The sequence below is a fragment of the Phasianus colchicus genome, chromosome 28 (assembly GCF_987193195.1).
Source record: "Phasianus colchicus chromosome 28, bPhaCol1.hap1.1, whole genome shotgun sequence".
Classification (NCBI taxonomy): Eukaryota; Metazoa; Chordata; class Aves; order Galliformes; family Phasianidae; genus Phasianus; species Phasianus colchicus.
The window spans coordinates 2745084-2769551 of NC_143463.1; the positions used below are offsets into that span (position 1 = coordinate 2745084).

General features: G+C 55.5%; 3 protein-coding genes across 5 annotated transcripts in view; all 3 read left to right on the plus strand.

Annotated features, from left to right (window-relative positions):
* The first annotated feature begins 322 nt into the window (after window positions 1-322).
* LOC116235856 (AN1-type zinc finger protein 5-like) lies at window positions 323-7426 on the plus strand. 2 transcript variants are annotated; one of them, XM_031604294.2, is made up of 6 exons: window positions 323-404; window positions 2749-2922; window positions 3406-3499; window positions 4204-4322; window positions 5148-5258; window positions 6663-7426. In XM_031604294.2, the coding sequence occupies exons 2-6, from the start codon at window positions 2772-2774 to the stop codon at window positions 6809-6811; spliced, it is 624 nt and encodes a 207-aa protein (XP_031460154.1). In that variant the 5' UTR covers window positions 323-404; window positions 2749-2771; the 3' UTR covers window positions 6812-7426. The 2 variants fall into 2 exon arrangements, with proteins under 2 accessions (XP_031460154.1, XP_031460155.1); XM_031604295.2 differs by having other exon boundaries at window positions 3409-3499.
* A 683-nt stretch (window positions 7427-8109) lies between these two features.
* On the plus strand, window positions 8110-14664 carry ABHD17A (abhydrolase domain containing 17A, depalmitoylase). Its single transcript, XM_090125849.1, has 5 exons — window positions 8110-8265; window positions 9390-9845; window positions 11726-11920; window positions 12776-12955; window positions 13759-14664. The coding sequence occupies exons 2-5, from the start codon at window positions 9532-9534 to the stop codon at window positions 13982-13984; spliced, it is 915 nt and encodes a 304-aa protein (XP_089981975.1). The 5' UTR covers window positions 8110-8265; window positions 9390-9531; the 3' UTR covers window positions 13985-14664.
* Window positions 14665-18736: 4072 nt separating this feature from the next.
* REXO1 (RNA exonuclease 1 homolog) overlaps window positions 18737-24468 on the plus strand; it is a 33258-nt gene continuing 27526 nt past the window's right edge. Inside the window, exon 1 of one of the 2 annotated variants that reach the window (XM_031604291.2) lies at window positions 18737-19000. In XM_031604291.2, coding sequence (XP_031460151.2) covers window positions 18838-19000 — 163 coding nt within the window. In that variant the 5' untranslated portion in view covers window positions 18737-18837. Of the gene's footprint in view, window positions 19001-22724; window positions 23789-24468 lie in introns of those variants that run through there. The other variant, XM_090126279.1, reaches the window with a different exon arrangement.

A 24468-nucleotide genomic window follows, 5' to 3' on the forward strand; every position in this document is an offset into this window, starting at 1 on the left:
CGCCGGGAGCGGGCGCCCCGCTGCGGCGTGGGGGGGGGGGGGCGCTCCGGGCCGGCCTCGAGCCGCGCTCGGAACCGGGGCCGGCCGGGCCGAGGGGATCGGGGCGTGCTCCCACCGCCCCGCCCGGCCTCCCCACGGCCGGAGCCGCACGGCCGGCGTCCAGCGGAGCCCCGGGCACTGCGGCCTCGGATTGGGTTTGGGGTGCCGTGACCGTGATGTGGATTTGGGGTTTTTCTTTCAGGTGGGGTCTCAGCACAGCGTCGGCCTGCCAAGCCGCGGGCAGCTCGGAGCAGCCTGCGGACGGGGAGAGAGAGGCTCGGCGGTGGGGCCGCTGCCTGGGGCTGCCCTGAGCGCGGCTCGCTGAGCGGAGCGGAGGACAGAAGGGACAGAAGGCTCCACTGGTGGTGAGTGGACGCAGCGGTGTTAGCGAGTTTCCCTGCCTGGCGCTGCCTCCAGGCTGCCTCTCTGATGGAGCAGCCGGAGGGGACGAGGTCAGCTCTCTCCCCCTCGGGTGCAGTTTTTCTTGGAGGTGGAGGCCTGGACGTGAGCCAGCACTCTGTGCCCTCGCGGCCTTAAAGCCAGCTGGATCTTTGGCTGCGTCCAAAGCAACGTGGGCAGCGGGTGAGGGAGGGGATCTGACCTGTGCTGTGAGACCTCAGCTGGAGCACTGCGTCCAGATGTGGGGTGCTCAGTACAGGAGGGATGCGGGCCTGTTGGAGTGGGACCAGAGGAGTGCTACAGGAAGGTTCTTGGGGATGGAACAGCTTCCTGTGGGCTGAGGACAGGCTGAGAGCTGGGGCTGTGCAGCCTGCAGGAGAGAAGGCTCTGGGAGAGCTGAGAGCCTCTCAGTACCTGTAGGGGCTGTAAGAAACAAGAGGATGGACTAGTTAGCAGGGTCTGTGTGATAGGACACGGGGAAATGGCTTCAAACTAAAAGAGAGGAGTCTTAGACTTGATGTAAGGAAGTTCTTTACAGTATGAGTGATGAAGCACTGGCACAGGCTGCCCAGAGGGGTGGTGGATGTCCCATCCTTCAGATACCCAATGTCAGGGCACTGAGCCCTTGTTGGAGCTGTGGGTGTCCCTGCTCAGTGCAGATGGTCTTTAGAGGTCCTTTCCGACTCAAACCATTCTGTGATTCATCAGGTTTGGCAGTAGGGCTCTGTGCTGCTTGGCGCCTGTGGGTGAACTGCTGGCTCAGGGATAGCTGAACTCATCCAGTGTAGCAGCAATCTTCCATTTCTGTCTCTAGGGCCCCTCAAAATGAGAAACAATTTCAGAAAGTCAGGCAATAGGTGGTCACCTGGATGCAGGAATGGGGATTCTGCCTTTCAGCTTTTGCCCCCAGTCCAGGGGAGCTGGGTGTGGTGCAGGCTCCTGTGGCTGCTTGGGCCAAAGGAGAGGTCAGTTCAATGGAGGAACTCCGGGTCTGGTAGCAGGAGCACCAATCTGGGCTCTGCAGGGGAAACCCCAAGTGCAGAGCTCTGGTTCCTGTCACCCAGCTGAGGACAGGGAGGAAGAACCCGGAACTGATTCCCTTCCTTCCCTCAGGAGCACTCCTGGGGAGGGGGTTATTTCTCATGTTCCCATCGCTTCATTCCCTTGGCAGAGCAAGTTTTCCAGGAGTGTGAAAGAGAGCAGAGCCAGCTGTGAGGCCGTGTCTGCTGTGCTTGGAAAAGGAGGAACCCCGTGCGCCTTCTGAGCCACCTGTGAACATCCCTTTGTTCCCTATCAGAGCTGGCCACAGCCACATTGTTCACACAGAGGGACTGGGATGAGGGAGCTGACTTGCTCCACTTCCTGAGGAAACGTGGGAGGGGGGAAATCCTCACTGCAGGGCTCTTGTTGTGCAGCTGGAAGGGTTCATGCTGCTGCTCTGCTCCTTTCGTCTGCTGTCAGCCCGCAGTGTTGGTGTGCTGGGCAGTGCTGCCCTGGAAGCAGAGTCTTGTCTGCAGAATAGATCAGCTACGGATGGTGCTGAATGTTTTTGTCTCCTGAATTGGTGTTTTTTTTGTTGCCAGGAGTTACTGTTATGGTTGGAAGGGTGCAGTGCAGTGTGGCCACATAAATACTACGCAAGGGTCAGCTCCTGGGTTTGCTGTGTGTGATCCTAAGAGTAAGATGCATTTTGTAAGTAGGCTTCTCCTGGGAAGGTATTTCAGAGCTCCCCTCGCAGCTGGAGAGAAGCCTTATTCTGACCTCCAACCTAAATATAGCAGTGTCTGGTTCCCCTCATCCTCCAGCACGTGTCAGGGAGCACTTAAATATGTCAGAATTGAGATTTCCCTTTGAATCGCTTGCATCAGCCTCTGAAAACTGAAAAAATTAAAGCTGTCTTGTCATGAAAACAGCGCCGCCGGGTGCAGATGGTAACTAATTAACCTGAATGCTGGCCGTTTGACCTGCATTTGTTGCTTCAGTGTTTGCAGGAGTCATTAGTCATGCTGCGATGGCACTTCTTGTTATGTTTAGAGTGGATAATTCAGGTCTTACGTGAGCCTCTCCTCCAGTGAGTGCGGCAGGCTCTGTGGTGTGAGGTCCCGTTGACCTTCCAGGCTTTGTGGCAGCCAGGTTGTGGATCCCATCGCTGCTTACAAGCCACCTGTGTCTCTTATCTCGAGGGACTCGGGTTGCATTGTGCTGTGAGTGCAGGATCCATTCTGGGGATGCTTTGTGCTCCTTCCTGCAGCACACGGCGGTCGAGTTCTCTGAGTGTAACAGCTGTCTCATTTTTATTCCCCTTTGTAGTTTGGCACCTTGGAGGAGAAAGGATGGCTCAGGAGACGAACCAAACCCAGGTGCCTCTGCTGTGCACCACTGGCTGCGGGTTCTATGGCAGCCCACGCACCAACGGGATGTGCTCTGTTTGCTACAAGGAATTTCTACAGAGGCAGCAGAGCAGTGACCGGATAAGCCCTCCAGGTAGAGGATTTTTGTCCAAGAAATCTGTGTTGAATGAGTGCCTCTGACTGCCTTAGAGCATGGTGCTGGTTTGGTCACCATCAGATTTAATCCCTCCAGGAAATCTTTGTTCCCTGTAAGAGGGTCTGTTGATTTCTTCCCAGTGGCAGCTATTTGTGAAGCACCTTCCAGTAAACTGTAAAACGTCACCTGCTCTAACAGTGGCACAAACTTTTAGCTGTAACCTGCTCCCTGAGCTGTGTGACTGCTAGAAATCATGTCAGGTCCCTCCAAATAAATCATTTCTGGGGAAGACTTTGGACTTGAGTTTGCACAGTTTTCTCTGTAAGGTTGAAAGCAAAAGCAATGAAATAAAAAAAGTTTGTTTTGTAATGAACACAGCCAACCTGTCACTGCATGGGGAGCAGCTAAGCGTGCAGAAGGGGTGCTCTTTCCATCCTAACATTTCTAAGGCTTCACCAAGATTGTGCTCTTGTCTCTTAGCAGCCAGCAGTCCCAGCAGCAGCCCTGTGGCATCAGACTCCATTGCAGGGCAGCGAGCAGAGGAGGACTCCACACCTGAGGATGCAAAAGCCAGGTGAGGGCATGTTCTGTGGGTGTACCTGCAGCTGTGCTGCAACCAGCCCTAGGACACAAGGGACAGGCTTTCATCCTTTGCATGGCCAAGGGGGTCTGTAAAACAGGCTGGGTCAGGCACAGTTTACTGCGATCCTGGTTTAACTGGAAGATTGAGGTGTCCCTGATGGTAATGACTGATTGAGAGGCAAGTGCCACAGTTTGGAGGTAAACTAAAACCCTGTAGGAAGCTGGTTCTCTTACAGCTGGGGCACCTGCTCTGTCCACAGCTGTGTTCACTTGCTCCATTTTGACTCAGTTGTAAGAGAAAGCATCTGGTGGTGATCCAGTCTGGAAGCTGCAAGAGCTGCATTAGGGATCTCAGCCATGGTTGACAGAGAGGAGCACACTACTTATCTCTCCCATCATTTTGCAGTCATGACTCATAACTGTTCCCCTGGTCCTGGACTTGTTTGGATGGGCTGTTGGCTTTAGGATGTAATTGGGTAGAAAAGGAAACTGAAGTCATCACACATTCATTCTGTTGGTGTCTATAAAGAACTTTGATCCCAGCTTCCAAGGGGTCCAGGCCTGCTGTAGTCCTGAGCTCCATCCGAGTATAACAAAACTAACGATGGGCTGAAGATCCCTCCTGTGTAACTGTTCCTCAAAGTGCAATATTTATGTTTGCTCTTTGCTTTGTTTATCTGTCATGCATGCTCACAGTGCTCAGACTCCTGTGACCCACCAGATGACAGCCATGAGCATATCCAGAGAAGAAGGCAGCAGTGAGACAGAAGGGCTCGCCAAGACAGAAGAGGCCACCCCAGCATCTTCCTCATCAGGTAGACTGGTTGGTTTGGCTTTTGCACGAGATGAGGTGACACCCATCTAGCAAGTTGTTTTGAGCAGCAGGCATGATAGTGAAAGAGACTTGAAAGAGCCTGCCCCTCTTTTCTGTTAGTGGAATGACAGGAGGTTCCAGGCTGGATCCACAAAGCCAGGTTTCAGCATGCTGCAGGTGTGTATCTTCCAGCAGCTGCAGGTCTCCCTCCTGTTGTCTCCAGCCTGCTGAGGTGCTGTAGGAAATCAGTGACCTTCAGCAGTCTGGCTTTCAGAGCTCAGTTTTCCTTTCAGTAGATTAGAGACAGCGATGAGTATCTGTGCAAAGCATTCTGAGACCTACATATGAGGAACACTTACATAAGAGTCAACAAAAACAATTACTTGCATTACTTGGAAGGGGTTAATTTTTATTTTTTTTTTTATTCCAGGCTCAGATGTTTACACCAACTAAGCTGGCTATCCCTGTGCATTCTTAACCTGTGGCAAGCACCAGATAATTCTACTTAGCATTAACTTTCTTCAGCAGGAGAGAGCTGTACCTTATGGATGCCTTAGCTAAACTTTAGTGTCTTGTTGGTGTTTCTGAGCTGTGGACGTGGGGAATGGACATAGGGAGAAAAACATGAAGCTGTGTGAGGTGTAGGTCTCAGTGGAAGAAGACAAGTCTCAGTTTGGGGTCTGATGTCTGCAGGCTGTTAACTTGGGTTATGGCAGCGTGCATGCAGAGGTGTTGTCTGGCACAGACCCACGGTCAAGCAGCTGGAGGAGTAAAATGATGTGTCTCTTAGTTTATCAAAGTAACTGAACTCTGGTCTTTGGTTCAGGTGCACTCCTTGAAACATCACAGAGTGCAGCTGAGGACAAAACTTCTCCGGAGAAACCGAAACAGAAGAAGAATCGCTGCTTCACGTGCCGGAAGAAAATTGGGCTGACTGGTGAGACCCTGACCAGGGGGAGGCCTGTGTGCAGCCCCAGCTGTCTGCAAACAGATCGCCTCGTGCTGCACTACTGCCTGAGCTCAGAGGGCTGGCGTGGCTCAGTGCATGGGGGTACCCCTCCAAAAAGTGCTTCGGGTCTGCAAGCCGTGCAGATGGGAAGGGGATTGACTGCAGCTCTCCATGTCAGCCCTTGAATTCAGGGTTGCAGAAGTGCATGGAGCAGTGCCTCTCGGGTTATTTCTGCTCCTTGGCAGAAGCTGTTTGCAGAAACGCAGGCAGTGTTCGCTGTAGATCCAATTGTACTCCTATTCAAGGCAGCAGTAAAGCCTTGGTACTGCTGACGTGAAGTGAATCAGACCCAAACTGAAATCCCACTCCAGGATTCATCCTGTTTGTTAGGGTTGCTTGTCTTGTGCCATTAGCTTTCTGAAAGCAGGGAGCTCTCAGGTAGTGCTCTTCGTTGAGTCTGTAAAGCTTGAGGGGCGCTGTGATGGGAGCAGGGATCAGTGGGAGAACTAAACTGTGGAAAGGAAATTAGTGAGGCAACTACCTTGGCCAGGGCTTGTTAATATAAAAACATTGTTCCTCTAAATTAACTCTTGGCATTTAGTTATCCATGGTGCTCTGCAGGTCACGCAGTCCTAGCAGCACACTCTGCTTTTCTGCCTCCATAGATGCACACTGCTTTGGCAGAGCCAGCCCCAGAAGGTTTGCCCAGCACCTGGCATTCTGCTACCTGAGCTGGCTTGGAGATTCTGGGGCACTACCATAGAATAAGTGCAGGTTTATAAGGCTGGGATTGTGGGCAAGGAAGGGAGGCTCTGCACCCTTCCTTCTGCACACCCGATGGGAGGATTATTTTCCAGTAGGAATCTGCTTGCAGAGAATTCATGTAAATTTAGAGCATTTAGGATAAAATGGGTTTTCTCAAATAGATGTGATACAGCATTGTGTTTGTGGTCTTCACAGCCCGTGGTTGCTACGGAGAGGAGTGTGGTTCATTGCCTCTGCAGTGGGGAGCTGAGCTGCTGTCCTGCAGCACAGCCCTCCCCCTCTCCGTGCCTCAGTTTCCCAACGTTGGCAGAAACTTTTCAACAATAGTGCTGTCTATGAGCACAGTGACTCAATTATGAACTTTTAAGACCTAAATAACTTGAAAGCAGTGTTGATGAGGTGAAGGAAGGTTTTGTTTGCTGGCTCGCTGCCTTTCAGCCCAGGTGCTGCTGCTGTGCTGCCCCAGCTCAGGCTGCAGCCCGGGTTAGGAATCTGGGTGCAGAGCTCACTGCTCTGAGCTCTTCCTGCATTAGTGGAGTTTGGTGGTGTAGCAGGAGAGGGCTCTGCTGCCATCCTATTGCTGGATGGGGACTACCATGGCTTTGTCTCTGCTCTCCTTCCCTGTAGGCTTCGACTGTCGCTGTGGGAATCTGTTCTGTGCCATTCACCGATACTCAGACATGCACGCCTGCCCCTATGACTACAAGGCAGAAGCTGCTGAGAAGATCCGGAAGGAGAACCCCGTCGTTATAGCTGAGAAGATCCAGAAGCTGTGAACGGGGCTGAGCAGCTCGAACTCCAGCCTGGTAGCCTGGTGCTCCTCCCCGTCCTCCCAGCCTTCCCCCCTTCCTCCCAGCCCCGTCAGTGGATATGGGGATCCAGCAGCACACGCAAACCAGCACCCGGACCGGGATATTCCTTGCACCTCCTTGACAGAAGCATGGTGTTCCTCCTCTCCCTTCAATCCTTCAGGGCTCAGCAGATCCATTTCTGTCCAGCTTTCACGAGGACACGGGCCCGACTCTGCCTCACCCACTGCAGCACTGAGACCACAGCATTTCTCCTCCCCAGCCAGCCCACCCCTTCGTCCCACAGCTCCAGGTCCTGCAGACTGCCTGGGACTCGTGGCTGGAGCTCCTCAGCTGCCTCCAGACTCCCCTCCCTCCACCCCATCCCCTCCTCCTGATGGCTGCAGAGTGGGGAGCTGAGGAGTCCCAGCAGCGATCCCATTCCCCAACAGGTGTTTGGTCTCAGATGCAGCAAAGAGGATTCTGTAGTTTTAACGCTCCCAACCCCACACCCCTTTTCCCTTTGAGAAGCTGTTGTTGAAGCAACTGCATCGTTAAGCTGCAGAGTATGGCACAGTAAAGTTATTTTGTGGCTTGCCGTGACACAGACACACTCCGGCCACAGGTCAGGACCTGGAAGCAAATACTGCTCTGGGGTGGGGGGAAAATCACAGGGAGGGTCCTGGGGGGGGGGCAGGAGTGCACACAGAGGCTTTGAGCTCTTTCACTGAGCAAAATGGGAGGGAACAGGGACACGCAGGAGGCTCTGGGGTACATGGGAGCAAACAGTGGGGCTCTGGGGAAGGGACAGGCAATGGGGCTCCGCTCCCATGGAAGATGGGGTCAGCGTTGCTGTGTTCTGGCTGTCAGCAGCACTGAAGTCCCAGCTCATCCCAGGGGACAACAGCAGTATTGCAGTGCGGGTCACCTCGGCTCCCTGAGGTTATGCCTCAGTTTCCCCACCCTCAGCAGCGACGGCTGCAACGCAAAGAAACCCCACGGTGAAAATCGTGCGAAGCTTGGGGCTGCTGCAGCGCGAGGATGGAACCCGCGGCGTGAGTTTCCTTGCCCCAGCAGCACGCTGCAGCAAAAAGCCGCAGGAAAGCAACCGTGCAACGCTGGGAAAGTGCCAGCCCTGCGGGGAGGAACGCTGTGCGTGCAGCGCAGCACAGAACGGCCCGCAGCGCGGTTGCACTGCAGCTGCAGCAGCGCCACGAAAGCGCGCGCGCGGCGTTGTCCCGGCAACGGGGTGGGCGGGGCTTGCGGGGCGTCACTTCCGGGCGCGGCGGCGGTGGGCGGGGTTTGCGGGGGCCGCCATGCAACGCCAGCGCCGCCCCCGCCTCGGCGGCCCGCAGCGGCCGGGAGTCCCGTAGGAGCTCCGAGCGGGGCCAGGCGGGGGGGGGGGCCCGGGTCGGGCCGAGGAGAGCAACCGGCATGTGCAGGTATTGGGGGGGATGAGGGGGAGCTGGGGGTCTCCTGTATGCTGTGATGGGGGGGTGGTGTGGGATGGGGGGGGTTTGGGGTGGGGGAGGCCGCTATGGGGGGGCTGTGTGCGCTGTGTGCGCTCTGATGGGCCCGGTTCCCCCCCCACCCCCCGCTCCCTCCGTGTCTCGCTCAGCCTGAGGCTTGCATAGGGCTGGAGGGGCAGCAGAGCGCGTGGTGAGGTCCTGCTGGGGGGGGGGGATCCCGCAGCTAAGCAATGCGAGCGATGGGGGTGTCTCCCCAACCCCCCCCCCCCCCCCACTGTGATGTCTGTGTGGTGTGGTTGTGCCCCCCCAGCACCAGCAGCGCTGGTCAGCGTGGCTGTCATGTTCGCACACAGCAAGGACTGAACCCCCCCCACCCCCCCAGGCCGTGCGGTGACACACAGGTGAGGGCACCGAACAGGCGTGTGCGTGACACCCGGCGTGTGCAAGCACAGGCGTGTGTGCACCGCACGCCTGGCCCTGCCACACAGCCTGCGCGTCCCTGCAGGTGTGCGCACAGAGGGATCCCAGCACGCAGCCTGCAGGGGGTGGGCAGGGGGGAGCGGAGTCCCTTTGCTCCAAATATCGCCGTGTGTGTGTGTGCGCCCTCCCCCCTCAAGGCTGAACCTCCCCCTCCACCCTTCCCTCCTCTTTCCCAGCCCTTCGGAGGCAGATGGAGCGGATTCCGCGGGGTGTGGGCTGCTTTGACATTCCTCAGCCTCGAGCCTGTGCCCAAACTTGCAGAAAATAGTCGCTTTTTTTTTTTTTTTTTTCTTTCCTTCCTCCTTTCCCCTTTTCCCCCCGCCTCCCCCCCCCTCCCCTTTTCTTTCATTTGGGAGCTCTGTGCTCCAGCTGCACACGCGTGCATTGAGGCCCTCACCAGCATCTGGGGGGGTTGAGGGGCAGCGCTGCACGTGCAGCTGTTTGTGATCCCAGTCCTGTGCTTACCGGGCTGCAGGGCTGTGCGTGGGCTGGGATGCTTGGAAGGTTTGGGGAGGGGGGGCTGAATAGGAGGACGGGGGTGTCAGAAGCGTGGGCATGGCACAGCCTTCAGCTTGGGATGGCGGTGGGTTGTGCCCACACACGTGCCCTCTCTGCAGGCTGCCTGCAGGCACACGGATGGCGGCCGCCCCGACCCGTGAAGGACTGCAGGCTGCCCCATGGCAGCCGTGATAAGGACGGGGCCTCCCAGCACTGCTTCAGATCCTCCCTCGCTCCCAGCACAGCCTTGAATCTGCCGTCATGAACGGGCTGTCGATCAGCCAGCTCTGCTGCCTCTTCTGCTGCCCTCCCTGCCCCAGCCGCATCGCCGCCAAGCTGGCGTTCCTCCCCCCGGAGCCCACCTACGCCGTGGTCCCCGAGCCGGAGCCCATCGGCAGCACCAGCACCGGGTCCCTCCGAGGCGGCGCTGCGGGGCGGTGGAAGCTGCACTTGAAGGACCGGGCGGATTTCCAGTACTCCCAACGAGAGCTGGACAACATCGAGGTGTTTGTCACCAAAAGCAGCCGAGGGAACCGCATCGGCTGCATGTACGTCCGCTGCGTGCCAGGAGCCAGGTGAGTGGTGGGCCAGGGGCTCCTGCTGGCTGCCGCCTCCCTGCCCTGCCCGACCCGGCGCCGTGCTGCGGGGTTCGGAGGTGCCTTGCAGTGCGGGTGAGCTCAGCTCTTGGAACCTGTTTGGCTTGTGGCTGGAATGGGAATGGGACTGAACAGGTTGAGGGAGGGAGTCGGGGCGCAGCCGCAGGCTATGGGGACCTCGGCGTCCCCTCCTGGCTTGCTGTCCTCAAGATGCCCTTCTGATGTCACGCTGGTGATGTCATGCTCCGGTTGCGTGCCCAGCGTCTGTGCAAAGCTTCTGTAGAGCCCAAGCGAGCTCCTGGCCCTACAATGACCACGGGGATGGTCTGCAGCCCTCAGCCGGGAGACACCCGCAGCCCTGAGGCAAGCTGTGTTTGCATGGTTCTCTCACTTACTGGGCACGTTTGATTTTTGCAAAGAGAAGAGCAATAGGATTGGAAGCCGGAAGGGATTTAGGTACAGCTTGCCACAGACCACCATAGATACGTCTATAAGGGAGGGAGAGCTTGATTTGGAATCGTTCTGTTGAGAAGGGAGGATGCGGAGTCTGAGGGGCTGTGGGAATGTGTCCACCCATGGAAAGCAGAGTGAGATGCTTTGCTTGGAGCCTCCAGGAATCCATGGCAGCTTGCTGGGATCTGCTGGGACAGCTGGCAAGGGGCAGTGCGGGGCGTGGGCCGGAGACCCCTGGGTTGGGTGGGTGCTGGGGGGAGCACAGCAGCTGCTCCCTGTGTCAACAGCACGCATGGAGCTCCAGAGCAGCACATGCACGGACTGTCCTCGCTGTGACAGCGCTGTCACCACTGCCTCCAGGAGGCCCAGATGTGGAGTGGAGCAGAGCTAAGTTTGGGCTTTGCAAAGCCTGCATCACCCTGCCTGGCCCCACGCAACGCAGAGCGGTGCACCTGCAGGTATACCTGGCAGATCCAGGCTGCTTGGTAGGGATGTCTGCTCCCGTCCTGTCCTGCTGCATGTCTCCAGAGAGAGGAAACAGCCACAGGATTGCTCTGCCTGCACATCCGCTGCTGGCCTGCTCCCCATCTGCCTGCGGAAGTGGTGAATGACACACAGGCCCAGGAAGGTCCCGTCTCCATCCTGCTGCTGCCTTCCTGCCAGGGACAACTTGATCCCCACGGTGGGGTGGTCCAGTAGCATCCAGCTGTTGGGGCTGAGCTGTGGGCCTGCTTTCCAGGGCTCCCTCAACCTGCTGTCCCCATGCTTTAGCTCTGCTGAACGTTTCTTCCACTGTAAAGCATTGTTTTCACTTTCTGCTCCTGGATAAAGGGGCTGAGTTCCCCCTCACCCTGCTGTAGTGCTGCGTGTCCTCTCTGCTCTCTGATCACCAACCATTGGGAGCTGAAAGGTGCTGAATCAGAGGCATCTCCCCCATTGTGAGGGGTTCAGGGAGGAGTGGGCCGTGCCGCCTCCCCCAGCAGAGGAGAGCTGAGCTTCCATCAGCACGCTGTTCGTGTTAATTTTGATGATGAACATTGTTTTTCCCCTTATGGTGGAAATTTCTTGTGCCTTGTCACTCCCACAATTCACTTCTCTCCCAAGGTCTGGTGTCTTGCCAGACTCAGGAGAGAAAAAAAATCTGCTGTCAGAATTATTACTTAAAATCCCCATCGGGCAAACGGCCCCAAATTGTGAGCTTTTTTTTTTTTTTTTTAAACCAAAAATAGACTCAAAAACTCCAACAGAGGCATCGGGCTGTTGGTTTCTGCTGGTAGCAAGCCCCAGCGGTGAGGAAAGTCAGGGCATCTCCAAGGCTGGGACCATCTCAAGGCCATTCCTTTGTCCCTTTACATGCTGTGATTTCAGCCCCTAACTTAACCCTCCACACCCATCTGGTGCTGCAGGTACACGGTGCTCTTCTCCCACGGCAACGCAGTGGACCTGGGGCAGATGAGCAGCTTCTACATCGGGCTGGGCACGCGCATCAACTGCAACATCTTCTCCTACGACTATTCGGGCTACGGTGCGAGCACGGGGAAACCCTCCGAGAGGAACCTCTACTCCGACATCGACGCGGCGTGGCAGGCACTGCGGACACGGTGAGCTGGGCAGGATGGGGGCTGAGCGCTGTGCTGCTGCTCGTGTGCTGGCTGTGGTTGTCTGTGTGTCCCCCCCCCGGTGGGTGTGGGAGGTGGGATGCTGTCTGTCACTGCTGCGATGCAGCGATGAGCACGGAGGTGTCTGTGGTGTGGGTGCGGGTGCTGTGTGTGTGGGGCTGGGGGGGCTGGGCACGCTTGGCTGCAGGAAGAACCCGTCAGGACGGCGGTCTGGAAAACAGGAAATGTCCCTGAGAGGGGCCTGGGATGCTGGTAACGGGAAGGGGGGGCCGGAAAGCTGTTGTGGGGGGGCCTGGATGCTACGTGGAATGACCTTGCTCAGTATCATGGGGGTGTGGTGCTCCCCTCCACTGGCATGCGCCGTGTTCCAGCTCTGCAGCCCTGTGCCTCTTTACCCCTACAGGCACTCCTGGCTCACACAGGAGCTGTGTGCTGCCCTGCAGGGCTGTGCCCCCCCCCCCCATAGCCCTGCTCCCATTGGGGCTGAGCCCTGACACCCCACGGCTCTTCCAGCAGCTCAGCCCAGGCTGCTCCCAGAGGCCACGGTGGGTACGGCCCCTCTGTCTCCTAGACGTGCATTCCCCGAGGTCAGCACCGTGTCTGGGAAAACAATGTGCAACTCTTAATTAATGCTAATTGCTACAGTGTTTGCAAGCAGCTGGGGGAGCAGAGCAGCTGCTTCGTGCCCAGCCTGGAAGAGCTGAGGGAAGGCAGAGGGGGACGGAGCCCCATTTCCACTCTGCAGCATGCTGTGACCAGTGCAGGGTGAGTTTTGGGCTGCAGCTCCTGGTGATGGCAATGTTCCTGATGCTTGGGCCCTGCCCTTTCCTCCCCCAGGTATGGGATCAGCCCGGAGAACATCATTTTGTACGGACAGAGCATTGGCACAGTGCCCACCGTTGACCTGGCGTCCCGCTATGAGTGCGCTGCCATCGTGCTCCACTCCCCGCTCACCTCCGGCATGAGAGTCGCCTTCCCTGAGACCAAGAAGACCTACTGGTTTGATGCCTTCCCCAAGTGAGTGCCTTAGGAGAAAGGACTGGGGACAGTCCTGGGTGCCAGCCCTGTCTGTGCAGAGGGGTTATGGGAAAAATTGGGGAGCTGTGATCGCCTTAAATTGCCCACCAGGACCCTCCTGCATTACATGCGGTACCCATGCTGGGACCTATAACTCCTCCTGAGGCTCCTGGCATTCCCTGGTGGTGTCACCTCCCAGCCATGCTGTGCCTTCATTCCTTCCCACCAGCTACCTCCCTGCCCCCCTGGGTGCCATCTGGAGGTTCCTGGGCGGTCTCTCCCACCAGGGCAGCATTTGGAGCATTTTTCCCCACACCCTGAGAAGGGCAGAGGTGGTCTCTGCAGGCAGGGGTGCAGCGAGCTCTTGCTTTGCCTCTCCCCTGCAGCCAGGCCAGCAGGACGGTCCCTGAGCTGCAAAGTGTGGCCGGGAGCCACCAGCCCACGCACTGCATCCCGATGGCCTCGCTTGGCCTTTGTGTCCTGGGCCCTGGGGACTGGGATGGGACTGGCCACGCTTGCCAGGCACGGTTGATCCCAATGTAGGATCGCACTGTCTGGGGGTGGTTTCCCTCGGCCCTGCCTGGGTCCCACGGGGCTGCTGTCATTGCTCTCTTGTCCTCATCTGTTGCTCTGGCGGCGATCTCAGCGCTGGCAGGAGCTCCACATCCCCATGCTCTGCTGCGATCAAAGAGCATTTCCTGCTGCCTTTCCCCGGGGGGCTGTGCTTTAGGGGGCAGGAGGGGTGGGGCTGCCTCGATCCCTGCACTTACCCCCCTTTGTCATCTCTCCCATTTTCTTGGCAGCATTGAGAAGATCTCGAAAATCACCTCTCCTGTCCTCATCATCCATGGCACCGAGGATGAAGTCATCGACTTCTCCCACGGCCTGGCGCTCTTTGAACGCTGTCCCAAAGCTGTGGAGCCACTGTGGGTGGATGGGGCCGGGCACAATGACATTGAACTCTACAGCCAGTACCTCGAGCGCCTTCGGAAATTCATCTCCCAGGAGCTGGCCAGCCAACGCAACTAGCCGGAGGATGGGGCAGGGTGGGGGTTGTCACGTGTTTGTCCAGTTCTCCCAGCGCTCCCAGTCCTTGCTGCTGGAGGCACAGTGGGTTTCTACAGCTCCAGCCTCGGGAGCCTTGAGCAGACAGTGTGTTTTCTGTGGGATGCAGCACAGCTCTCCTCCCTCCCTGCGTCACCCGGTGCTGCTGGCATCACAGCTGGGCAGGCAGGAGAGGGCAGCTCGCTCCTTCCCCCCTGGGCAGAGCAGAGTCCCTCCTGATGGTGAATCTTCAGCTTCGGACACGTCCTCATCCCCTCTCCTGAAACAATGAACTGTTGAATTCCTCCCGGCTGCTCTGCTGCTCCCACTATAGCAATAAGGCGAGTTGGGCTGGGAGCAGCCGCAGGGTGAGCCTGTCCCTGGTGTCACTGCGTGGCAGAGGAGGGCACAGCTCCTTCTGTGCTGGAGTTACAGCAGATGCCGGGTGCTGCTCCCTGCCTGGGGCAGAGCTGTGTCCCAAGGGGGGGTTGGGGATGTGTGGAGGAGGTGCCCCCCCTCCTCACACCCCTCTGCTCAGCCCCGCTCTGCCTTCTCGGAGCACTCCCCGTGTTCAGGTCTTTCTGTGACACTCCTTCCCTCTCCGTCCCCTCAGAGCGGGGTGAGGAAACCAGGCACCAAATAAAGAGCTGAGGTTTAGAGTTTTACCAGTGTTGCCCTTCTGCTGGGGGCTGGGGCTCTGTTCCCCTGCTCTCCTGGCTGAGATGTGTGTTTGCTGGGCCCTGAACTCATCCCCAGCTCCAGCCCTGCAGCACCAGCAGGTGAGGAAAGAAGCACATGGGTCCCGGAACAGCCCTGAAATCATCTTGCACCGACCTATGGGGCAGCAAAACCTCACGTGGGGCTCCCAGCCATTTCCCTGTCCCCTCCTCCCTGCTGTGGGGCTGCAGGCTCATGTGAGGAGCAATAATCTCACTAAGCTGCCCTCGGTGGGGCCTCACACTCAGAGCACTGCCATGTGCCTTTTTGGTTAGGGCTGAGGTGGGGCCACAGGGGTCCCTGCTCCCACAAACCCTTCTTCTTCCCCCAGGACCTCCTGTGCCACCCACAAGTGCTGGGTGGTTGTTAAGACACAGTTTCACATGTGCTGGAAGCACTGCAGTCACCCAGTCCTGCTCCTCACTGCCCTGACCCTGAGGAGCAGGGCTGGAGCAGCGCCCTAATCCCAACACAGAGGCGTTGTTGTGTGCACCGGGTGTATTTTTATCCTCTTAGCACTGCCTGTTGAGCTGTGGGTGCTTTGGAGCAGCCCCACATCGCCAGCAGGATGTCTTGGGGTTGGGTTCTGGGGGGACCTCAGGGCAAATTGTGGCTGCGTTTGTGGTGTCTCGAGTTGAAAAAGAAGAACAAAAAGGCAGAAAAGTTCAGCCCTGCCCCTAAAGTCCAGAGCCAACTGGGAGGTGTGGGCTGTGCTCCTTTAAAGGGAGTCCCATCAGTGGGCTGTGGGTCTGGGCCCAATGCTGCTCACAGTGATGGGAGGAGGGAGGTGTGGGGTCCCCACAGTGCAGGAGCCAGACCCACATGAGGGGTCCCCGGGCACAGCATCCCCACAAACAGGGCAATGGGACACATCCCCAGGTGTGGGGGGGGATGCAGCTCAAGCTGGGCATGGGGAGCCTGGGGGTCTCAGCCAAGAGGGGTTTAAGTCTTTGGTGCATAAAGGAGCCTTTTGATGGCCGGGGCCTGCGTGCTGTGGTCATGGGACCCCGCTCAGAGTCCGAGCTCAGTCATGGGATCCAGGAAACTGAATTAAAGCGTCTTAAGGAGCTTTTTTTCCAAGCTCTGCTCTGTTTTTTTCACGTGCTCGTCATATGAACAAAGATGGTATAAAAGGATGGCGGGGACGGAGCCCATAGTGCTCAGGTTGGGAGTGGGGAGGGGGACAGAGGAAGGAGAGCAGGGCTCAGCACAGCGCCGGATGGGATGGAGGGAAGGGGAAAAGAGAGGACAAGGATGCTCTGCAGCAGGCCCCACCAGGTGAGTGAGGCAGCGATGGGGCTGGAAGGGATGGCAGGGGTGGGGACAGCATCGTGAGCATCCCTGTGCCCATGGCTGCACCTAGAGAGAGGCTCTGGTGGGACGGGGGCACAGCATGGGGATGGGGGTGGCCTTGGGGAGCCCTGTGGGGTCCTGGGGAGCTGCAGCCATGGGACACCCACTCGTGTGCACGCAGGGATGCACCCACTGCTGAACGGGCAGGTGAGCTCACCTGCACAGCCTGCACACACACCCACATGGGTGCACACACACAGCCGTACACGCACACATTCCCCCACGCTGCCCTTTGATGCCCCACTCACTCTCTTTGCTTTGCAAACCCACGCTCACACCCAACCCCTCGGAACCCAGCACTGCCCACCCCCATGTCCCAAACCAACCCCAGGGCTGTGGGGTGGCACTGAGCTCACCCCCCCCGTGGAAGCAGTGTGGTTTGGGGGATCCCCACAGCCCTGCTCCCCTCCCAGCTCACTTCTCTCCTCCCTCTGCAGGAGCACACCCTGTCCCCGGAGCAGTGCAGCCCCTCGCTCCTGTGAGCTTCCCTTTGTCATCCTATGCCTGAGCAATGCCTGGAGGCTGGGACGGTGAAGGGAGGCCCACGGGCTGCTGCCACGGCCCTGCAGCGATACGGACAAGGAGCCTGTGGGGCTGGGGGTGCTGGGAGCATCCCTGGGGGCTGGGGGCATCCAAAGGGTTGGAGGGATGCTCGGTGGGGGGACCAGGGCGGGGGGAATGGGTCATGTATCCCCTCTACTGACCCTGCAGCAGGATGTTTTGGCAGCTCTGAGAAATCACCTTTTGAAATCACCTTTTCTCCAAGCATTGCTCCTCTTCCTTTTTCCCTTTCCCCTTTCACTTTTTGTTCCCTCTTTTTTTCCCTTTCCATTTCCCCCTTTTCTCTTTCCCATTTTTCTTTCCATCTCCTTTCCTTTTCCCCTTTTCTATTTTCCCTTTCCTTTTTCTTTCCCCCTTCCTTTTCCAATTTCCCTCTTCCATTTCCCTTTTCCCCTTCCCTTTTCCCTTTTCCTTTTTCCATTTCCCTTTTCCCATTCCTATTTTCCTTTTCCCTTTTTCTTTCCCCCTTTCCCTTTTCCCATTTCCATTCTCTTTTTCCTTTTCCCCATTCCCCCTTTCCCTTTTCCTATTCCCTTTTCCCATTTCCATTTTTCCTTTTCCTTCTTCCTATTCCCTTTTCCCTTTTCCATTTCCCCTTTCCCTTTTTTCCCTTTCCATTTCCCTTTTCCCATTTCCATTTTCCTTTTCCCTTTTTCTTTCCCCCTTTCCTCTTTTTCCTTTTTCTTTCCTCCTTCCCTTTTCCCACCCATTTCCCCCTCTCTTCATAGCCTTACAAAATCTGGTGACACCATTCCTGTGCTCTGGGTTTGTGCTGAGACCACAGGAACATCAAACAGAGCTTTGCAACGTGAGAACTTTCCACGAGGATTTCCCATCAATTCTTTATATATATATATACATTTGTGTGTGGCTTTATTTTATATTCTATTATCTTCCCAGCACCTGAGCTGAGCACAATTGGGGTGGAAATCACAGGGGCACAGAAATGGCTTTGCTCAGCGTTTCTGCGTGCCATGTTTCTACGTGAGCTGAAGTTACACTGAATAAACGTTTATCTCTGACATAAAAAAATGGAAATGTTGTCTTTTTGTGGGGTTTGGGAGTGGGGCTACGGGCTCCACACACAGACCAGCCCTGGTGGGACACGAGGAGGTCCTTAGGGAAGGATGGGGATGGCTGCCGTGTTCTGATTGCAGCTCTTTTTTGGGCTGTTTTGGGGTGTTTTTGAGGTGTCACCATAGTAGAGAGATGGGGTTCCATCAGGGTTAGGATTGGGGTTATGGTTTAGGATTAGGAGTTCGTTTTAGGGGCTACAGTATTGAGGTTAGGGTTACATCGGGGATATCAGGGCTCTTGATAGGGTCAGATTTGTTAGGCTGTGGTTAATTGTAGGGTTTCAGTCAGGATTAGGGGCATTAGGGTTATGGTGAGGGTTTAGGATGAGGAACTGGGGGGGGGGAGGTCAGGGTTAGTGTTTTTAGGGTTAGGATTCGGGTCATTGGGTTTCTGGTTATGGTCAGGGTTAGCATTAGGATTAGGGGTTAGGTTTGGGAAGTGTTAGGTTTAGAGTTATTGGTGTTGTTAGGGTTAGGGTATGGCTACAGTTAGGGTTAAGCTACTAAGGTTTGGGGCAGGATTAGGATTGCAGTTATATGACTTCTTGTTAGGATCAGGGCTAGGGTTTGGATTTGGGTTATTGCGTTAAGATCAGGGTTATGGCTGGTTGTAGGGCTGGGTTAGGATTAGTGTTATAACAGCTTTGGTTTTGGGCAGGGTTAGGGTTAGGGAAATGGTTAGGGTTGAGGATCATGGTTATGGTTGAGGTTGGTTATGGTTTAGGATTATGGTTATGGTTGAGGTTGGTTATGGTTATGCTGTCCCACTGCTCCCTGAGCTCCTCCTGAGCAGACCACAACCTCCAGGCTCCATTCTACAAGCTGCTCCCACCTTCTCATCCCTCACTCCGTTCGCATAACTCAACCTCCGCCTGCCTGTGGAGGGACACGAGGGCTGAGTGAAAAGGCGGCCGCCATTTTCCTGCCGTTCCCGCCCTTTTCCCCTCCCCGTTCCCGCCCTTTTCCCCACCCCGTTCCCGCCCTTTTCCCCGCTCAGGCAGCGCCGCGGACAGCTCTGTGCGGGCAGCGGCTTCTCCAGGGGTCCTTCCCGCCGCCGGGCCCGGCGCCTCCAAGATGGCGGCGGTGTGAGGCGGAGGCGCCGTCTCCGCTCCCCGCCCCGCGGCCGGCGGGATGCTGCGGTCCACCGGTTACTTCCGCGGCATCGACTGCCCTTTCCTCACCGCCGCGGAGGGTCCGCCGTGCCGTCGGCCCTACTGCCATTTCCGGCATCCTCCGGTCGCGGCGGCGCGGTGCGGAGCTCACGGGGCGGGCGGTGCGCTGGGCCTCGGCACAGGTACGGGCCGGGCCGCAGGAGCCGAACCTTCCCGCCTTCCTTTTCCACAGAGCGGCCCTGTGAGGGAAGGCTGCGGTTCTCGCTGCGGCGTTTTGGTGTCGTTTGGGTTTCTTGCCGAGGCCTGGAGCGGTGGGGTGAGGGGCGGCGGCTTAGTGCTGGGTAGAGCCATTAGGAAGGAGGGATGTTTACGTGCTCGGGGTGATGAGGTGCTGTGCACGGGGGTGGGTGCCCCACAGCGCTGGGAGTGCGTGGGTTCACGGCTTTGTGTTCCTGATCTCCTCTGCCCACTGCACAGGGCTGGGGGGTTTGGGTCCGTCCCGACCCCGGGCATCCTATGGCTGTAATCATCTTCCTCCTGACCCCAAGGGTTGCTGAGGAGCAGCTTTGTGAAATAACTGCCGCCTGAGGACAGCCTGTCTGTCACAGCTCTATTCCCGTGGGTTTTCCTGGCCCTCCAGGCACACAGCTCACGTGGCAGCCGTCACTGCCCTTCTGCAGTAATGTGGGGCTGCAGCTCTGTCTGGCCTGGTCTGGTGGCTGACAGCTGGTCCTGTCCTGCAGCAACCTGTGGGGAGCCCCAAAAGGGCCTCAGTGAGGTGTAGAGCACTGCCAGCTTTCTCAGATGGAGCTTGGCTACAGAAAAGATAGCTGTTGTTCTGCTCGGTCCTTCCAGCATCTCTCATCATTTTCCTTAGTCATTATTCTCTGATCTGCTTGTTTTCTTGCAGAGAAAAGCCTGTGTTCTTTTCCCCAGAAGAATGCTGCTTGCTTTCTTATTTTAAGGCTAGCAGTTTTAAAGACTTTAAGCCCAAGTTATCAAAGTTTGGGGTTTTTCATATACTTGGAAGATTAACAGTTCCTCTCATCTCCCCATTACTGAATCATCTTACCATGGCAGTGGTTTAATGTAAAATAAAAGCAGCACATCCAGAGCTGTCACAGTCAGACACACACAGTATGATAAAACCAATCTGGAAAGCTCCATTAGAGCTCCTCTGGGGAGGTGCTCTGTGTGCTTGATGCTGTCATTACCTGTTGGCATATTATTTTGGTGCCTTTAAATATCTGCAGACTGTCAGTTCTGGAACAAGGTTTGCTCATTTTGATCTGCCACCTGAAACAGATGTTGCTGCTGTGCTAAATAAATCCAGCGCTGTGGTTGATTTTTATTTTTTGGTGGATTTTTTTTTTTAATAGTTACAGTTTTTTTTGCTTATGAAATGGGGAAGCGAAGGTTGGTCTTTAGTTAAAAACCTCCTGGTGCACCTGGAAAGTTTGCACAGCTTCTCATGCTGGGTAAAAAGTGAATCATAGAATCATAGAATTGCTCAGCTTGGAAAAGACCTTAAAGATCGAGTCCAACCACAACCTAACTATATTACCCTAATAACCCACAGCTAAATCATGTCCTTGAGGACTGCACGAGGGGCAAGGGAAGAAGTCCTGCTTGTGTTAATACAGGTTTGCATGCATTAATGACCCAGAAATCAGTGTTTCTGGGGTGGGAGAGGGGTTTATTTGGCATTTGCAACCACAGCTCTGCAAATTCTGCCTTGGCTCAGGTTGGGCTTCAGCCCTTTTTTCTGTGCTAATTTAGGCTGAGAGATGGAAAACACATGGTGACACTGCTGCGAAGTGTTGACCTTTTGAAGGGATGCGAGGTGCTGTGTGAGGTGCCTGATGTCTGTAGAAGGTTTGTGTGGTGCTCTTGGTGTGGCTGAGCATCATTTGATGGCTTCAGATGCAGAGATGCTGTCCTTCCCTCCATCTCAAGCCGTGCAGACTGGGAGATGTATTTAAGATCTACACTAGGGGGTGTTGGAGTTTCACTGGCAACCAGGCAACCATCTTGTTGAGAGCAGGCTGCAGGGCAGGTTGCTCCCAGCCAGCAAAGCTGCTTCTCTTGTTTTGAAGTAGCCCTGTTGCAGTGCATTTTTGACCTATTTAATTACATTGCTCAATGCTTTAAAAACCCTTTTTTATTTTTTTTAACCAAAGCAGGTGGTACCTACACCAAGAGCTACAGTGCAGATCTGTGGGTTGTTATTTTTCTGGGGGGTGGAGGGGGGAGAGCCTAGAAAAAAGGATAACATCTAAAGAACCAGCCTGTGAAGCGTATTGATTCCATGCTGGTGTTTGCTTTGATGTTTGAGGATCACCTTAGGACTGGCAATAACCCCAAAACTCTTGGTAGATCTTCTGTAGCTTTGAAGTAGCTTTTGAAAACTGAGGAGTGGAGGTGTGATGGAGGCTGGGGATGTGTGCCAGGCAGAGCCCAGAGGGGTAGGGAAGGGGGATGTGGGGAGTGTAGTGCTGTCCACACACCTCCTTGTCACCATTCCAGACTTCTCGAGGAGCACAGTGCTCATAACAGATGATCCTTATTTCTTCAGCAGGGCTGGGAGGTGGGACCTGAGCCTGTAAGGGGCTGGGAATCTGCAGGCTGAAAGTTCTAATCCTGACTGGGCTGAAGTGCTTTTTCCATCTCTGAAGTGACTGCAATCCACCTGCTTCAGAGCAGGATGAAAAGCTTATCGAACGCGTGTGAAGTGCTTTCAAAGCGGGCCGTGTAAGTGGGAGGGAAGAGCTGCCTCCTGTCCTAAAAGCGTCTCTTCAAGAGCTGTGGAGGAGAAAAATAGGTCTCGCTTTAAAGTCTAGGTCCTGAGTATGCTGAAAGGCATAAAAGAAGCATAATGCAGCACTTCACAAATACCGTAAGGAAACCCAGCTCTCGGGCATGGCAGCTTTGGAAGGAGCTGCCAGGAGATGCTTGAGAAGTGGATGGGATCTGAGCCCGGAGCAGGAAGCTGCAGCCAGGCCTCCAGATCCGAGTTGCTCTTTGTCTGTGCTGATCCCAGTGCTGCTGGGAGGTGGGAGGAGCGAGGCCTTCAGCCTTGAAGTGCTGCACTGTGGGGCAGTGCGTGCTGGCAGGCGCTGGGCAGTGTGCTCCTCTGCTCTGAAGCTTTCTTGCAGTGCACGTTTTCTGTTTGGGTGGGCAAAGCTTTACTGATCAGATCTGATGGTGTGTTTGAAAGGTGACCGTGTGCTGTCTGGTGGCAGTTCTTCATCTCACAGTGATTTCTGCTGCCAGGCCCACAGTTCAGCAGCTCAGCTTGAGTCAATTGCAGAGTTCTTGGGCTTATCTGCTCCGTTCTATTGCTGCCATCACCAGGGCAGCAAGGGCTTGGCAGTGTTCATCTTGCCTGCCTTCAGCCTAAAACCAGTGGCTTGGGATGGTTCTGGGTGTGAAGCACTACACAAAATGACACTTGTTGAAATCTGAAGTGGCTTTTTAAAACCTGACTTAAATCATCCTCGGCTCGTGCATCACTGCAGGGCCAAGGCTGCTGTCTTCTGTTCATGCCATGTTATTCCTTAGTTATTGAGGGGCTGCTTGGTAAATCCCAGTTCTATGGGAGCAGCCTCTGAACAGTGGCTGGGCTTCCCTTTGTGTGACATATAGTGCTGGTTTGTACCACGTAAAGAATGAAAGAGGTTTTTATCAGATGTTATCTCTCCTGTAGCTGCTGTTTGAGGTCAGCTTCTTGAGGGGAAGAGCTGCCTTTGCTGCAGGGAGATGGAAAGAGCAAAAGTGGGACCTGTGAGCAGTGCTTGGTGTGTCTTCCTGAGTCCCCTCCATGAGCTGTGGGGCATTGCTGGGGCTGAGATGTTTTTTCTTAATTTGTAGGACAGTAATTACCAAAATGCTGCTGTGTTTTTAACGGTGAGTTTTGAAATGAGAAATAGATCCTGATCTCACCATTAAGTGTATTTTCTATCTTCTCATGTAAATCAATGTAACATCCTGCCAGCAGTTGGAGGTTTCTTGTCATGGAACTGACGGTTGGCTACAGCAGCTGGCTGTGAGTGGGCACACAGCTGCTCCTTGTGTCGGGGTTCTGCTGGGGGCTGTGGGGCAGAGTGCTGACTTCAGGTTGTTTCTGCACTGAACTCTCTCCCCATCCCACGGGGGCAGCAGCACACCTGGAAGTGGAGCAGACCTGCTCTGCCAAGCAGAGAGGATTTGGGACACTCAGGGTGCTGTGGTCTCCCCATATCCTTGAGGCACTGGTGCTGTGCAGGCTCCCCACATTCCCCTCTGTGTGTTGCAGGGATTCCGTTGCTGCTGAAGGATTTCTTAATCCACGTGGAGCATCCTCCCTGACATTTAAACACTTCCTCTGGTTTTATCCTCAAACCAGATGCTGCAGTTCTGCCTTTGTGCTGGAGAAGCAGAAAACAAAATTCACTGATCCAGAGATTCCCAAAGCCTTTGTGTGGGAGCCCTGTGGTGATCCTACAGCAGCACTGGGAGCAGCCTGCCTGCCCTGAGGAGCCGAGCCATGCCAGCCTCCCATCCTGCAGCCCTGTGCCCATCTGCTGGGAGCACTGGGAGGCGTTGGGTGGCCCTCTGGGACTGCTGCACAACCCCAGCTTGGGAAACCACCCCGCTCGTAAGAGGCGATATGTGCAATGTGCATCACGGGGACAAGAAGTCCCCCAAGGTGATAGCAGCTGCGGTGCTAAAAAAGGGAAGAAAGAGTCAGAAAGCCCCCGTGGAAACTGGAGCACAAACCAATCTGACTTTGGAGGAGATGAGGGTGAAGGAAGGCGGGACTTGGGGTGGGAAGTCCTGCCCTAATGATCGCCGCAGCCCAGGGGTGCTGTGTCAGCACACGGTCAGCGTGGTGTGCCCGAAGCCTGTGCCGGAGTGCCAAGCAGATAGTGAGAGCCTCGAGTACAGCATGAACAAATACCTGCAATATTTATTAACCACGGGGAGCTCAGGTAATTCTTTGAAGTTCTTGAATGTGAAGTGAGCTCGTGTTTTTGTGCGGGCTGCAGGACCTGGGGAGGTGTGTCCTCTGGAGGCTTCACATGGGTGCCATTCATTTAACATGAGACCTCTCAGAGCTGTGTCCACACTTAAAATCCACAGGCTGTGCAAATGCTCTGCTCTGCTCCGGGGGGTTGAGCTGCAGGAGGATTTTCATTTCTTGGTGTTTTAAGAGAGGAGCCTTGCTGGGCAGCAGGCAGTGCTGGCTGGAGCTGCAGGTGTGTGAGTTGTTTTAATTTGGGCTTCTGCCTGAGCTGAAGCTGGACAGGTTGGAAAACCAGTTTAGATTTTGGCGTTAGTCCTTTGTAGGTCATGGCTAAAGCTTTTGAATTTAATACGGCCGGAAAGATGCTTTTCTCTTCATCTGTTTGTCCGGTTGGGACTGTGTTCAAGTAGTATTGTTTTGTTATTTTGCTTCTTAAATGAGAGATCTTCACTCCAAATGATTCTGGGGATGGGACAGGTGCTGTGAAGATAACTTATCTCAAGCAAGCAGGAGAAAGGCTGCAGAACTCAGGAAGTGAAGGGTCAGGGCTAGAATTACTTGTGGCCACACTGCTCCAATATCTTTTTAAGACAGAACCGAACAGGGAGAAGGGAAGACACCCAACCACTCCAAGCATTCCATTTC

Bases quoted from the DNA above. Each gene is read 5' to 3' on its own strand.
- LOC116235856 (XM_031604294.2), top strand. From the start codon at position 2,772: ATGGCTCAGGAGACGAACCAAACCCAGGTGCCTCTGCTGTGCACCACT. The intron at 4,323-5,147 runs GTAGACTGGTTG...TCTTTGGTTCAG, and splicing joins CCCAGCATCTTCCTCATCAG to GTGCACTCCTTGAAACATCA. The intron at 5,259-6,662 runs GTGAGACCCTGA...CCTTCCCTGTAG, and splicing joins GAAGAAAATTGGGCTGACTG to GCTTCGACTGTCGCTGTGGG.
- ABHD17A (XM_090125849.1), top strand. From the start codon at position 9,532: ATGAACGGGCTGTCGATCAGCCAGCTCTGCTGCCTCTTCTGCTGCCCT. The intron at 11,921-12,775 runs GTGAGCTGGGCA...TTCCTCCCCCAG, and splicing joins TGGCAGGCACTGCGGACACG to GTATGGGATCAGCCCGGAGA. The intron at 12,956-13,758 runs GTGAGTGCCTTA...TTTTCTTGGCAG, and splicing joins TGGTTTGATGCCTTCCCCAA to CATTGAGAAGATCTCGAAAA.